Source organism: Salmo trutta, chromosome 34, assembly GCF_901001165.1.
Source record: "Salmo trutta chromosome 34, fSalTru1.1, whole genome shotgun sequence".
In the NCBI taxonomy this organism is placed as follows: Eukaryota; Metazoa; Chordata; class Actinopteri; order Salmoniformes; family Salmonidae; genus Salmo; species Salmo trutta.
Window position 1 is genome coordinate 21,331,521 of NC_042990.1, and position 15,249 is coordinate 21,346,769.

A 15,249-nucleotide genomic window follows, 5' to 3' on the forward strand; every position below is an offset into this window, starting at 1 on the left:
GGCTCATTCACCTGTGCCTTGCAGGAAAGCAATGTTGCCTAATGACATCATCATGTTTACAAAAACCAATGTATCTTCTGACGTTGTTGGACCAATCTGTGATTGTATTTGTGCCGGGCAATCATAGCTAAATGAATATACCAAAGTATGGCCCGTCTTTAAAAGGCGCATGCTAGTTTAAAGGGGTGTATTAGCTGCTGGCTAGTTAGCATCATCACTGGCCATTTTAGAATGTCCAGCTCGTGACAAACTGGAATTTCTCTCGTGCATCGTGGTAAAATGATGAACGCTACCTGGAGCGATAAAGTAAGCCTGTCCAGTAATCCAACATTCTAACAAAATAGTAACTTACCACCCAAGTCAGACCCCCGCTTCCTGCTGCGCCGTTGGACATCTTCCTTTTGTTTCCCTAAATTTTCGTGATGCTACTAGTAGATAAAATACTGAAAAGTCCTGCATAGAATATAGTCCATAAACTCAGGAATTATTTCAGTCAACGGACCACATTGAGATATGTTCTGTGTTCGTACCAGTTGAAAAATGTCTGTCAAAATAGTTCCGGAAGAGGGAGTGTATCGCGGCTATTGTTAAAATCGACGAGCGGTGGTTAGAACTAGGCCTGAAATCCTCAACAAAGCTTGCTTGCTACTTGCCTAGATTTATAAATTACTGTACAAAATCCAAACGTTAAATAGTTTCACATTTCATGTAGTACAAAATCAATTGAAATAATGTATAAATAAAATTGTTTTTTAATACGGCTGTAATTTAATACCCTAAATGTTCATTCAGAAATAAAAACACCGCCGCCTGCCTCCATCCGGCTCCACCATCCGCACGGCGACAATCCCAACAGCGTAACCCACCAATCCGGTGCTCGCTTTTCGAGGCGCCGGTAATTCAGCCAATGAAAAGATACATGTACTTGCAATTTGTAACCAGTAGGTGGAAGTAGAAACACACCAACAGCAGAACTTTTTCTTAACAAGGCACCCATGTCGTCCAGGCATAAACTGTGTATGAAACCACATTTCATCTGTAAAAAAAATACATTTATTATACCGATTGCACAATTTACATATTTGAACAAGAACACATTAACTCCAAACAACAACCTCTCCCTCAATGTGATAAAGACAAAGGAGATGATTGTGGACGACAGGAAAAAGAGGACTGAGCACGCCCCCATTCTCATCAACGGGGCTGCAGTGGAGCAGGTTGAGAGCTTCAAGTTCCTTGGTGTCCACATCACCAACAAACTAACATGGTCCAAGCACATCAAGACAGTCGTGAAGAGGGAACGACAAAACCTATTCCCCCTCAGGAGACTGAAAAGATTTGGCATGGGTCCCCAGATCCTCAAAAGGTTCTACAGCTGCACCATCGAGAGCATACTGACTGGTTGCATCACTGCTTGGTATGGCAACTGCTCGGCCTCCGACCGCAAGGCATTACAGAGGGTCGTGTATACAAGGTTAGTGTATATTCTATACAAGGCGGTGTCAGAAGAAGGCCCTAAAAATTGTCAAAGACTCCAACCACCCTAGTCATAGACTGTTCCCTCTGCTACCGCAGGGCAAGCGGTACCGGAGCACCAAGTCTAGGTCCAAGAGGCTTCTAAACAGCTTCTACCCCCCAAGCCATAAGACTACTGAACATCCAATCAAATGGCTACCGAGACTATTTGCATTGCCCCCCCCCCCCTCTTTTACACAGCTGCTACTCTCTGTTGTTGTCATCTATGCATAGTCACTTGAATAACTGTACCCACGTGTACATATTACCTCAACTAACCGGTGCCCCTGCACATAGACTCTGTACCGGTATCCCACTGTATATAGTCTTGCTCTTGTTATTTTACTGCTGCTCTTTAATTACTTGTTACGTTTATTTCTTATTCTTATCCATATTTTTTTTTAAACTGCATTGTTGGTTTGGGGCTTGTAAGTAAGCATTTCACTGTAAGGTCTACACCTGTGGTATTCGGTGCATGTGACTAATACATGCATTTACCACAAATAAATGTAGAATACCGGTATACCCATAACCATAAGTGGATACAGACATAAAAACGTATCAATAGTTACATGGCTTTCTGGTGTCCATTCAAACATTACATTTAACAATTACACATATTGGTTTCTTCAAAAGACGAGTGGAAACTCCATAGCAGATGGACTTTAGGCTCACAGGTCATATATCCCTATTCTGTGTCAGGAGCCAGAACCTTGTTATGGCAGGGAGTTGCAGCCAGGCCATACTAATCCATAGTCCCCTTTGAGGTGGAAAGCCATGGTGGACGCCATGTGCTCCCAAAGGTTCAAAGAGGATTAAGTCAAGTAAGTAACTCCTCTTTTGGCAGAGACAGTCTAGATAACAAAGGCTTTTGTGTTATTCAGAAGCTGGGTCTGGGTCTCACGACATTACTGGCAGAAAATATCCAAGCAGCATCATTACAAGATCTGTAATCAATACAATATTATTGATTCAAGACACACAGATCCCAAATGATTATTGGACTACCTTACCATCCATCCATCCATACCCACAAAAAATATCACCAAACTACTACTCCTCCGTTTATCTCATCAGCACCAAGATGCCTATGAATATGCACACTATACAGTGAGGGGAAAAAGTATTTGATCCCCTGCTGATTTTGTACGTTTGCCCACTGACAAAGAAATGATCAGTCTATAATTTTAATGGTAGGTTTATTTGAACAGTGAGAGACAGAATAACAACAACAAAAATCCAGAAAAACGCATGTCAAAAATGTTATAAAATGATTTGGATTTTAATGAGGGAAATAAGTATTTGACCCCTCTGCAAAACCTGACTTAGTACTTGGTGGCAATCACAAAGGTCAGATGTAGTTGGCCACCAGGTTTGCACACATCTCAGAAGGGATTTTGTCCCACTCCTCTTTTGCAGATCTTCTCCAAGTCATTAAGGTTTCGAGGCTGACATTTGGCAACTCGAACCTTCACCTCCCTCCACAGATTTTCTATGGGATTAAGGTATGGAGACTGGCTAGGCCACTCCAGGACCTTAATGTGCTTCTTCTTGAGCCAGTCCTTTGTTGCCTTGGCCGTGTGTTTTGGGTCATTGCTTGCTGGAATACCCATCCACGACCCATTTTCAATGCCCTAGCTGAGGGAAGGAGGTTCTCACCCAAGATTTGACGGTACATGGCCCCGTCCATCGTCCCTTTGATGCGATGAAGTTGTCCTGTCCCCTTAGCAGAAAAACACCCCCAAAGCATAATGTTTCCACCTCCATGTTTGACGGTGGGGATGGTGTTCTTGGGGTCATAGGCAGCATTCCTCCTCCTCCAAACACGGCGAGTTGAGTTGATGCCAAAGAGCTCAATTTTGGTCTCATCTGACCACAATACTGTCACCCAGTTGTCCTCTGAATCATTCAGATGTTCATTGGCAAACTTCAGACGGGCATGTATATGTGCTTTCTTGAGCAGGGGGACCTTGCGGGCGCTGCAGGATTTCAGTCCTTCACGGCGTAGTGTGTTACCAATTGTTTTCTTGGTGACTATGGTCCCAGCTGCCTTGAGATCATTGACAAGATCCTCCCGTGTAGTTCTGGGCTGATTCCTCACCGTTCTCATGATCATTGCAACTCCACGAGGTGAGATCTTGCATGGAGCCCCAGGTCGAGGGAGATTGACAGTTCTTTTGTGTTTCTTCCATTTGCGAATAATCGCACCAACTGTTGTCACCTTCTCACCAAGCTGCTTGGCGATGGTCTTGTAGCCCATTCCAGCCTTGTGTAGGTCTACAATGTTGTCCCTGACATCCTTGGAGAGCTCTTTGCTCTTGGCCATGGTGGAGAGTTTAGAATCTGATTGATTGATTGCTTCTGTGGACAGGTGTCTTTTATACAGGTAACAAACTGAGATTAGGAGCACTCCCTTTAAGTGTGCTCCTAATCTCAGCTCGTTACCTGTATAAAAGACACCTGGGAGCCAGAAATCATTCTGATTGAGAGGGGGTCAAATACTTATTTCCCTCATTAAAATGCAAATCATTTTATAACATTTTTGACATGCATTTTTCTGGATTTTTGTTGTTGTTATTCTGTCTCTCACTGTTCAAATAAACCTACCATTAAAATTATAGACTGATAATTTCTTTGTCAGTGGGCAAACGTACAAAAACAGCAGGGGATCAAATACTTTTTTCCCCTCACTGTACATGACTATGCACAGAGTCAGTGTATTCAAGGTGATTATCTTAAGCTAGGCACTGAGCAGAATCACTGATCTATACATCATGTTGCATCCCAAAATAACTACTCATTGCTTTATTAAGATTAGCAAACCAACGTAGCACCTTGCTCAGAGCGATCGAACACACTCATTAAGCGTAGTCCTCCTCCATCTTGACGAGGATTTCAAACGAGGATTCCTTCAGCTCATTCAAAGCCCGCCGGAACATCTGGGAGTGTTGCCATGACGACTCTCCCTCTCCTCCGGCTAGCTCCGCCTCCATGACCAGCTCCAAGGATCAAGAAAGACCCGGAACAGAATGCATCTCCCTGTTTGTGTTAAAAAACGTGGCAAAACAATAAAACTGTTTAGCTGTTGTTATGCAAGATAAGGAAGAAAACAATGCTGATCAGTTAAGTGCACATGCAAATCAACGTCACAGCTCTCTGACTATGAAATAATAATATATCTCTATTACATTTACAAATCACTAAGTATCAGTTTACAATTTGCACTTTAAATTGAATTTGAAAAAAGGCTTCCAACTTAATCCTGAAAAATATGGGTCACATAAACCAGACAAAAATCTATCAATCATACATCCACCTCCTGAGAACGATGTTGTGTTCTGTCCAGACTGCAGACCCCAGCGGCCGGTTCCACAGTGAAAGGTCTGGCTGCATGTTCTGACTGAGACCGTCTTTATCTTCATCCCTACAGGAGCACAGTCCAATTTCCATCTGATGTTCCCTGATGATGAGCCCTCTGTACGAGCTAGATACACCTGACAGGACATAACGCGCATTTACTGACAGGAAAAAGACAGCATAAATATGGAAACATTTACAGTTGATATACACATATCCTATAGAAGCAACATATCCAAAGTTTGGATAGATTGATAAATGCTCAATAAATAATTGATTATTATTTCTGCTAAAAAGTAATGCCCTTGCTTTAACAATCACAAAGACTGACCAATAGAAAAAAGACAGAAAAGCAACACAAAGTATCCCATTGATGTGTCATTATAAGAACTGCATTGAATCATTAAGAGCATGGCATCTTATCGTTTATAACATGGATGAAAACAAACCATCTGCCAGTCATTCTTCAGCTTCCTGAACACACTTTCCTCCACACAGTCTTGTCCCTGGATGTCCTCATTGTCACTGGACACCCTGCAGTAGTGATCCTTGGTGGAGTTGTACCGCAGATGAAATACTCTCCCACTCGGAACAAACACAAACTCTGCTGCAGCAGCCTGGGAGAGAAAGAGAGAGGAACACAAACACATTGTTTAAAAAAAGCAGTTGCCCCCATTGAACTCAAAGTTCAAAGACTCCAAGAACCATTAAAGTGAATAATAAGATACAGTAATAATATATGCAATTTACACTGTCATCCAAAACAACTATAGTGAAAGCAAATACAGTCAAAGCGAATACAGTCAAAGCAACTACAGTCATGTGTGCAAACATTTTCGTATCAGTGATCCCAGTTGGTCAACAAACATGCAATGAAGTAAGCAGTTATTTGACTCAGAAAAACAGCTGTATATCTCACCAATGGGGCAGTCCCTGGTCCTGTCCCCCATCTCTTGAGCTGACTGGCAAATTCAGGGCCATTAAGCAAATCAAATCTAGTTTAAAAAATACATTTAACATGCCTCTTGAATGACAGTTCTTGTATGTTTACAATCTAACGTACCAGGTGAGAGGTCTCTGCACACATTTCATAAGGTATATGCTCATAACAAGTGAAGCATTATACATATTTTCACATACAGTGCATTCGGAAAGTATTCAGACCCCTTGACTTTTTCCACATTGTTATGTTACAGCCTTATTCTAAAATGTATTAAATATTTTTTTCCTCAATACACAATACCCAATAATGACAAAGTAAAAACAGGTTTTTAGACATTTTTGAAAACGTATTAAAAATAACAAATTGAAATATGACATTTACATAAGTATTCAGACCCTTTACTCGGTACTTTGTTGAAGCATCCTTGGAAGCGATTACAGCCTCGAGTCTTGGGTTTGACGCTACAATGAAATTAAACGACAAGTCAATCTCGCAAATAGGCCATTTATAACGGTTTGTAGTCTTAACGTAACAGCACAATTGTCAGAAAATAGCCTAACATTCGTTTTTAAAAGTTTAATAAAGCTGATTTATCTTTTCTATTGCGACATATTCAAATTCCTTTATTAGTTACATTATCTAGCAATACTAATTATTTTGATGGCAAACCAAATGTAGCTTATTAGGTCGTTAGAAGGGAAGTCGATATTCCTTCTTAACTCGTTCGACTACGTTATTGGAAAAAGGGCCTAGTTTTCAGGGCTTTGGGCGGGTTTTGAGTACTCATTGTGTTACAAAAGCAGCCAAACCTGGCAACCCTGAGCAACAGCAACCTCCAATCAAAATAGATGCCTTTGCAATGCCTGAACAAATTATAACTATTCACTAATCAAATTTACTTCAAAATCAGCTAATGATATTTAATAAAATACACTATTTCCTTGAATCTATGTATACATTGATAATATTCTGTTATGGAAAAATTGTAATCTACATTTCTCTGAGAAATGTATGGGAGCAGGCAATTGGATAGTTTCCCCCTGAAATGAACTCAGTTCGTCAGTTGCATGGATTTTGTGAGTGTGTGAACAAGACTTATTTTTTTATTTGCAGAGGATTTCAGAGGTATAATGACTATATTTGTAATCGCTTGAGCTATCTATCATAGCGTTCACAAGGTAAGTGGCAAATAGATGATTCAAGGAGGTTTATTTCATAGTTAGACAAATTGGACGCTTGGAGTTTGTTGTCATGTGGTGAGGAATCAGTTCTAAAAACAATAAGTCGCACACTATGTATAAACTCCCAGTAATTTATTGGGTTAACCACCAACGTTTCAGCGTCACTGTGCCTTTTTCCTGGGTATTGCCGTTAATGTTTGAACCAGGTTATGTGGACAAAACAGTGCAATTAGTGCAACCAAATAAAATCAAACTATTTGTCACATGCGCCGATTACAACAAGTCTAGACTTTACCGTGAAATGCTTACTTACAAGCCCTTAACCAACAGTGCAGTTCAAGAAGAGTTAAGAAAATATTTACCAAGTAGACAAAAATAAAACATTTATAAAAAATAATAATAAAGTAACACAATAATAATAACAATAACGAGGCTATACACAGGGGGCACCGGTACCGAGTCAGTGTGCGGGAGTACAGGTTAGTTGAGGTAATTTGTACATGTAGGTGGGGGTGAAGTGACTATGCATACATAATAAACAGCGAGTAGCAGCAGTGTACAAAAGGGAGGGGGGGGGCAAATGTAAATTGTCCGGTGGCGATTGTATTAGTTGTTCAGCAGTCTTATGGCATGGGGATAGAAGCTGTTAAGGAGCCTTTTGGTCCTAGACTTGGCACTCAAGCGGTAGCAGAGAGAACAGTCTATAACTTGGGTGACTGGATTCTGACAATGTTATGGGCTTTCCTCTGACACCGCCTGGTATAGAGGATCTGGATGGCAGGAAGCTTGGCCCCAGTGAAGTACTGGGCTGTTCGCACTACCCTCTGTAGCGCCTTACGGTCAGATGCCAAACAGTTGCCATACCAGGCGGTGATGCAACCGGTCAGGATGCTCTCGATGGTGCAGCTGTACAAGCTTTTGAGGATCTGGGGTGCTATGCCAAATCTTTTCAGTCTCCTGAGGGGGGAAAGGTTTTGTCGTGGCCTCTTCACGACTGTCTTGGTATGTTTGAACCATGATAGTTCGTTGGGGATGTGGACACCAAGGAACTTGAGACTCTCGACCCGCTCCACTACAGCCCCGTCGATGTTAATGGGGGCCTGTTCGGGTCGCCTTTTCCTGTAGTACATGATCAGCTCCTTTGTTTTGCTCACATTGATGGAGAGGTTGTTGTCCTGGCACCACACTGCCAGTTCTCTGACCACCTCCCTATATTAGGCTGTCTCGTCTGTGTTCAGGCCTACCACTGTTGTGTCGTCAGCGAACTTAATGATGGTGTTGGAGTCGTGTATGGCCACGCAGTCGTGGGTGAACAGGGAACACAGGAGGGGACTAACTACACACCCCTGAGGGGCCCCAGTGTTAAAGATCAGCGTGACAGACATGTTGTTGCCTACTCTTACCACCTCGGGGTGGCCCGTCAGGAAGTCCAGGATCCAGTTGCAGAGGGAGGTGTTTCGTCCCAGAGTCCTTAGCTTAGTGATGATCTTCGTGGCACTATGGTGTTGAACGCTGAGCTGTAGTCTGAACAGCATTCTCACATAAGTGTTCCTTTTGTCCAGGTGGATTGAGATTGCGTCATCTGTGGATCTGTTGGGGCGGTATACGAATTGGAGTGGGTCTAGGGTGTCCGGGAGCATGCTGTTGATGTGAGCCATGACCAGCCTTTCAAAGCACTTCATGGCTACCGAAGTGATTTCCATGGGGCGGTAATCCTTTAGACAGGTTACCTTTGCTTCCTTGGGTACAGGGACTATGGTGGTCTGCTTGAAATGTGTCGGTCAGGGAGAGGTTGAAAATGTGAGTGAAGACACTTTCCAGTTGGGCCGTGCATGCTTTGAGTACACGGCCTGGTAATCCGTCTGGCCCAGTGGCTTTGTGATTGTTGACCTGTTTAAAGGTTTTGTTCACATCGGGTACCAAGAGCGTGATCACACAGTAATCCAGAAAAGCTGGGGCTCTCGTGCATGCTTCAGTGTTGCATGCCTCGAAGCGAGCACAAAAGCCATTTAGCTCGTCTGGTAGGCTCGCGCCACTGGGCAGCTCGCTTCTGGGTTTCCCTTTGTAGTCCGTAATATTTTAAGCAGCGTTACCCATACAGAGCAAGGGGAACAACTAAACGCTATTAGCGCGCACCCCGCTAACTAGCTAGCCATTTCACATCGGTTACACCAGCCTCATCTTGGGAGTTGACAGGCTTGAAGGGGTGGGTATAATTTGTGGAATGTTCCAACAGGAATCTGTTCCAAAAAACGTATAGTAAAAGGTTGCCAACCAACAACGCATACAAAGTAGCAACGCATACAAACCTAGCTAACTAGCTGCCGAATAGGCATCAACTCACCACGTAGCTTATTCTTAATGTTTGTCCATAGGCAACCAGCGTGAGGACAGACATTTTTCAGAATAAACGCGATGAGTGAAAAACGCAATGAAATAGACCACTCACTACCCGGTTACTTATTCTGCTGCTATACAACTTTGTATGCGTTGTTTTTTGGCAACCTTGTTATTTCCGAAGTTTTTGGAATAGATTCCTGTTGGAACGTTCCACAAATTATACCCATCCGGGTTGAAGTCATAAACAGCGCAATGCTTGAAGCACAGCGAAGGGCTGTTGGCAAAATGCACGAAAGTGCTGTTTGAATGAATGCTTACGAGCCTGCTGGTGCCTACCGCCGCTCAGTCAGACTGCTCTATCAAATCATAGACTTAATTATAATATAATAAACACACAGAAATACGAGCCTTAGGTCATTAATATGGTCGAATCCGGAAACTATCATCTCGAAAACAAAAGTTTTTTTCTTTCAGTGAAATACGGAACCGTTCCGTATTTTATCTAACGGGTGGCATCCCTAAGTCTAAATATTCCTGTTACATTGCACAACATTCAATGTTATGTCATAATTACGTAAAATTCTGGCAAATTAGTTTGCAATGAGCCAGGCGGCCCAAACTGTTGCATATACCCTGACTCTGCGTGCAATGAACTCTAGAGATGTGACACAATTTCATGTTAGCAGGCAATATTAACTAAATATGCAGGTTTAAAAAGATATACTTGTGTATTGATTATATAGAAAGGCATTGATGTTTGTGGTTAGGTACATTGGTGCAGCGACAGTGCTTTTTTTTCGCAAACGCGCTTGTTAAATCAACACCCGTTTGTCGAAGTAGGCTGTGATTCAATGAGAAATTAACGGGCACCGCATCGATTATATGCAACGCAGGACACGTTAGATAAACTAGAAATATCATCAACCATGTGTAGTTAACTAGTGATTATGTTAAGATTGATAGTTTTTTTATAAGATAAGTTTAATGCTAGCTAGCAACTTACCTTGGCTTCTTTTCTGCCCTCGCGTAACAGGTAGTCAGCCTGCCATGCAGGCTCCTCGTGGAGTGCAATGTAAGGCAGGTGGTTAGAGCATTGGACTAGTAACCGAAGGTTGCAAAAACGAATCCCCCCTGAACAAGGCAGTTAACCCCCGTTCCTAGGCCGTCATTGAAAATAAGAATGTGTTCTTAATCTGACTTGCCTAGTTAAATAAAGGTGTAAAAAAAATAATATTATAATTTTTAAAAGATTAAATAAATAAATCGGTGGCCAAAAATACCGATTTACCGATTGTTATGAAAACTTGAATTCGTCCCAAATTAATCGGCCATTCCGATTAATCGGTCGACCTCTACTTTGTACGCGTCTCTGTGTGTGGAGTTTTTTTCCCTCTGGTTGCACATTTAACATGCTGATAGAAATTTGGTAAAACAGATTTAAGTTTCCCTGCATTTAAAGTCCCCGGCCACTAGGAGTGCCGCGCCTGAATGAGCGGTTTCCTGTTTGCTTATGGTAGAATTCAGCTCATTGAGTGCAGTTTTAGTGCCAGCCTTGGTCCGTGGTGGTATGTAGACAGCTATTAAACATACAGATGAAAACTCTAGGTAGATAGTGTGGTCTACAGCTTATCATGAGATACTCTACCTCAGGCGATCAAAACCTTGAGACTTCCTTAGATATCGTGCACTAGCTATTGTTTACAAATATGCGTAGGCCCCCCGCCCCGTGTCTGACCAGAGGCTGCTGTTCTGTCCTGCCGATAATGTATAATCTGCCAGCTGTATGTTCTTAATGTTGTCGTTCAGCCACGACTCCATGAAACATAAGATATTACAGTTATTAATGTCCCGTTTGTAGGATATACGTGCTTTCAGTTCATCCCATTTATTTTCCAGCGATTGAATGTTAGCTAGCAGAACGGAAGGCAAGGGCAGATTAGCCACTCGTCACCTAATCCTCACGGCATCCTGATCTCTTTCCGCAAAACCTAAGTTTCTTTTTTCAGCGAATCACGGGGATCTGGTCGGGTGTCCGTAGTATATCCCTTGCGTCCGACTCATTGAAGAAGAACTCCTCGTCCAATTTGAGGTGAGTAATCCTAGTTCTGATGTCCAGAAGCTCTTTTCGGTCATAAGAGATGGTAGCAGCAACATTATGTACAAATCTTGTCAGCTAATCAGCATTCAGGGCTCGAACCACCCAGTTTATAAAAGCATTTGTACTACGTACATACCATACTGTATTGACATGATTGGTGGTATGTATGTGCTCAAGAATGAGTTATGCTGCTAAACTGTTTATTTTTCTCTACACCACAGGATCCACTGTGGTAGATAGCAGAGAAATAAAACAACAGCATGTCATCGTGTTGGCCAAAGCTGCTGTTATATTTGGCTTCACAGCACACAACCAGAACACTTCTCAACAAGAGCACTTCTGTTTGTTCTTCGATCCCCAATCTGAGACACTATACCTGTGGAAAGAATCCGTCCAGGAGGAGAGTAGCAATCACTGGAATAGGGCTTGTCTCTCCTCTCGGCACAGGGACTACTCTACCCTGGAACCAGCTGATTAGTGGTGCCAGTGGGATCGTCGCCCTTCACTCTGAGAGGTATAAGACAGTTCCCTGTAAAGTGGCAGCCCTGGTGCCCCGAGGGGATGGAGAGGGCCAGTTCAAGGATGAGAGATTTGCCACACGTGGGGAGATCAACAGTATGTCACCAGCCACTGTCATGGCTCTCGGTGCCGCCCAGCTGGCACTGGAGGATTCTGGGTGGTATCCCAGCAGCCCTGAGGAGCAGCTGACCACAGGGGTGGCGGTGGGGATGGGCATGGTTTCTCTGGACGAGATCGCCAAGACGTCGGCCATCTTCCAAGCGAAAGGTTACAGTAAGGTCAGTTATGGGGTCCGCTGAAGTGTGCTGTGGTGCTTCCGATCTCTCAGGTGTTTGTGCATGTGTGTGTGGCAGGGTTGGTAGGTACGAGTGTGTCCTATTTGCAGAGCAGGGTTGAGAACCTGGGATTAAATAAGAACAGACTGCAAATAAAACATTTTGATAGATTTAATAAAAGCTGTATTGTATTTGTATTCAAGGTCAGCCCCTTCTTTGTGCCTCGTATCCTGGTCAACATGGCTGCCGGTCACATCAGCATCAAGCACAAACTGAAAGGTCCCAACCACGCCGTTTCCACCGCCTGCACCACTGGAGCCCATGCCCTCGGTGACGCAGCCAGGTTCATCGCCCACGGAGACGCCGTCGCCATGGTAGCGGGTGGGACAGAAGCCTGCGTGGGACCTCTGTCAATCGCGGGGTTCGCCAGGGCGAGGTCAGGCTTGATGATCCCAGGATATTTTTGTTGTTTGTGTTATTGTTGTTAGTATAGATCTAGTCTGTCATTTGATCAATTTTTACATATGTGTTAAGACGTATGTCTATGCTATTTGTATTGACTACTATGGGAGTGTAATTCAACTTGAACTTTTACTTGAAGGGCTCTGAGTACCCACTGGAACGACCAGCCCAGGCTGGCATCGCGGCCCTTCCACCCAGAGAGGGATGGGTTTGTGATGGGTGAAGGGTCTGCGGTGGTGCTCCTGGAGGAGTGGGAGCATGCTGTGAGGAGGGGGGCCAGGGTGTATGCTGAGGTGCTGGGGTACGGCCTGTCAGGGGACGCCAGCCACATCACAGCCCCCACTGCTGATGGAGACGGAGCCTTCAGGTAGTAGACATGGATGGGGTTGATAGCACTCTTTCACCAGGTGCTTACTATTTGTGTTAGGAGTTAAGGAACCATTGAGATGTACTGTAGGTTGTACCATTATCTATCAACTTGACCATAAGATAAATATTAGTAAAAAATGTTAGCCTATTTCAAAACGATTCTGACTTTTTAAAATGAAATGGTGAACATATTTGAAGCCATGACATTTTTGCAGTCCATTTGCATTCCCCTCCTGATCTCTTCCAGGTGCATGTCTGCAGCACTCCGAGACGCCGGTGTGGAACCAGCCCATGTGACATACGTGAACGCACACGCCACCTCTACACCACTAGGTGACGCTGCAGAGAACGCCGCCATCAAGAGACTGTTCCAGCAGCACGCCGCCGCCCTGGCTGTCTCCTCCACTAAAGGGGCCACGGGGCATCTCCTGGGGGCTGCCGGGGCCCTGGAGGCAGCCTTCACTGCCCTGGCCTGTTACCACAGCACTTTGCCACCCACCCTCAACCTGGACCGCACCGAGCCAGAGTTTGACCTGAACTATGTGCCCTGCACAGCACAGCAGTGGAAGACAGAGGGCAGGCGGGTAGCTCTCACTAACTCTTTTGGGTTTGGGGGGACTAACGCGTCCCTGTGTCTCGCCAGTGTCTGAAAAGCTTGTCTGAAGGATTCACTTCTTACTGGTTTTGTGTTGATTTCAGATTCTTTATAGATTCCTAGTATTTCAGTTTCAAAATGTTCTCAATATTATATTGGGACATGTAATGCAAACATCAATCATACAATTCTGATCAAAGTTTCCATTTTGATCATTCAAATACAGATATGCTTTGTGTACTTGAATACAGCAGTATGTTTATTTATCACCAGCAGATGGCACTGTCTCACATGGAGGCTACACTGGAGAGGCTTTGGGTTATTACCTTTATACAGTCTACACAGGCAGTTCAGATCTAGCCCCGAGGCCTTTATTGTAGTAGAAGGCTGTGCTGGTTGGTCATAAAGTGTAATTTCCCAAGATCCACCTTGAGCATAAACATCAGTCACTGATTTGGGTCTCAAAAGCCCTGGTTTGCACTTTCTGTCCTCCAAAACAGGGTTTTTATTGGTGGAATTCAGAGGTTCTCAACCTGGGGTACGGATAAACCAGGGGATACTTGGGAAGACGCATAGGAACATAGGCCTGCTGATATATTGCACATGAGGGGGTACTCCCGGGTTACCCCAGGCTGAGCAAAATGTCATTGCGGATACAGTAACTGAAGAGCCACTGGTGTAATTCTACAGCCCCATTTAGCACTGTTTATTGGAGGAGTGATGATCTAACATTTCCAATAATCTTCTCTCTTTCTGAAAGTGCTTTAGTTTTGCTTGTTAAATCAGCAATGCATCCAATTAGTGAATTTTGTGTATTTCCTGGTAGTTAAGGGGTTCATCCATTCAGCCCTGTAAAATATATTCTAGATACTGTGGTGGCTGGTTTCCAGGAAACAGATTAAAAAGCCTAGTCCTGGACTAAAAAGAGCTTTCAATGGAGATTCTCAGAGAAATTGTGAGGTTAAATGGCCTTCAATGTTTTGGGCTTTGTGTGAACAACATGTCATCAGTACCGTAGGACAAAAGGAGAGGACTGGAGTGATGTGATCGAGGGGAAGGACATCTGGCCTTATCTATGTCCCAAATGGCACCCTATTTCCCCTTGCACACTACCTTTGACCAGGACCTATATGTGTGTGCTCTATAGGGAATAGGTTGCCATTTAGGACGCATACATTATCTCAAGGGAGACATAGAGGTAATGGGTAAAACATGGGGGGAATAAGCTTTCACATTTTGTTACTCTTCTTCTCCACTCCGATGTGTGAAAGCAGTAAACAGTGCTAGTCGCTCTTCTGTGAAAAATAAAAATTGAGTTCTTGAACCAACCTGAGGGAGACGTGAAATGATTGCCAACCCGAGGGAGACGTGAAATGATTGCCAACCCGAGGGAGACGTGAAATGATTGCCAACCCGAGGGAGACGTGAAATGATTGCCAACCCGAGGGAGACGTGAAATGATTGCCAACCCGAGGGAGACGTGAAATGATTGCCAACCCGAGGGAGAGGTGAAATGATTGCCAACCCGAGGGAGACGTGAAATGATTGCCAACCCGAGGGAGACGTGAAATGATTGCCAACCCGAGGGAGACGTG

General features: G+C 43.8%; 3 protein-coding genes across 12 annotated transcripts in view; 1 reads left to right on the forward strand and 2 right to left on the reverse strand.

Annotated features, from left to right (window-relative positions):
* The window catches only part of LOC115173783 (DNA topoisomerase 2-beta), a 30,172-nt gene extending 28,983 nt beyond the window's left edge, over positions 1-1,189 (reverse strand). For all 5 annotated transcript variants that reach the window (XR_003871664.1, XM_029732178.1, XM_029732179.1 and 2 more), the window contains exon 1: positions 353-1,189. Coding sequence is in view for 4 of the 5 variants with exons in the window: in XM_029732178.1 (XP_029588038.1) it covers positions 353-394 (42 nt within the window). In the remaining variant the exon portion in view is untranslated. The remainder of the gene's footprint in view (positions 1-352) is intronic.
* Positions 1,190-4,292: 3,103 nt separating this feature from the next.
* On the reverse strand, positions 4,293-6,553 carry LOC115173787 (peptide-N(4)-(N-acetyl-beta-glucosaminyl)asparagine amidase-like). Of its 3 annotated transcripts, XR_003871666.1 has the most exons (5): positions 6,197-6,553; positions 5,792-5,867; positions 5,322-5,489; positions 4,826-5,009; positions 4,293-4,554 (listed from the first exon to the last, which is right to left on the reverse strand). XR_003871666.1 is itself a non-coding variant. In XM_029732186.1 (4 exons), the coding sequence occupies exons 1-4, from the start codon at positions 5,704-5,706 to the stop codon at positions 4,493-4,495; spliced, it is 498 nt and encodes a 165-aa protein (XP_029588046.1). In that variant the 5' UTR covers positions 5,707-5,711; the 3' UTR covers positions 4,293-4,492. The 3 variants fall into 3 exon arrangements, 1 of the variants encoding a protein (XP_029588046.1); XR_003871665.1 differs by lacking the exon at positions 6,197-6,553 and having other exon boundaries at positions 5,792-6,064; XM_029732186.1 differs by lacking the exons at positions 5,792-5,867; positions 6,197-6,553 and adding an exon at positions 5,623-5,711.
* A 231-nt stretch (positions 6,554-6,784) lies between these two features.
* oxsm (3-oxoacyl-ACP synthase, mitochondrial) lies at positions 6,785-14,982 on the forward strand. Of its 4 annotated transcripts, none has more exons than XM_029732182.1 (6): positions 6,785-6,993; positions 11,233-11,425; positions 11,656-12,231; positions 12,432-12,664; positions 12,830-13,057; positions 13,307-14,982. In XM_029732182.1, the coding sequence occupies exons 3-6, from the start codon at positions 11,695-11,697 to the stop codon at positions 13,707-13,709; spliced, it is 1,401 nt and encodes a 466-aa protein (XP_029588042.1). In that variant the 5' UTR covers positions 6,785-6,993; positions 11,233-11,425; positions 11,656-11,694; the 3' UTR covers positions 13,710-14,982. The 4 variants fall into 4 exon arrangements, with proteins under 4 accessions (XP_029588042.1, XP_029588044.1, XP_029588043.1 ...); XM_029732184.1 differs by having other exon boundaries at positions 11,330-11,425; XM_029732183.1 differs by having other exon boundaries at positions 11,343-11,425.
* The last annotated feature ends 267 nt before the right edge of the window (positions 14,983-15,249 follow it).

Excerpts from the sequence above, each read along its gene's own strand:
- LOC115173787 (XM_029732186.1), bottom strand. The coding sequence starts at position 5,706 with ATGTTTGCACACATGACTGTAGTTGCTTTGACTGTATTCGCTTTGACT. Across the intron at positions 5,010-5,321 it reads TGAAGAATGACTGGCAGATG|GTGTATCTAGCTCGTACAGA; the intron begins GTTTGTTTTCAT and ends ATGTCCTGTCAG. Across the intron at positions 4,555-4,825 it reads ATCGTTCTCAGGAGGTGGAT|GGAGATGCATTCTGTTCCGG; the intron begins GTATGATTGATA and ends TAACACAAACAG.
- oxsm (XM_029732182.1), top strand. The coding sequence starts at position 11,695 with ATGTCATCGTGTTGGCCAAAGCTGCTGTTATATTTGGCTTCACAGCAC. Across the intron at positions 12,232-12,431 it reads AAGCGAAAGGTTACAGTAAG|GTCAGCCCCTTCTTTGTGCC; the intron begins GTCAGTTATGGG and ends TTTGTATTCAAG. Across the intron at positions 13,058-13,306 it reads GATGGAGACGGAGCCTTCAG|GTGCATGTCTGCAGCACTCC; the intron begins GTAGTAGACATG and ends GATCTCTTCCAG.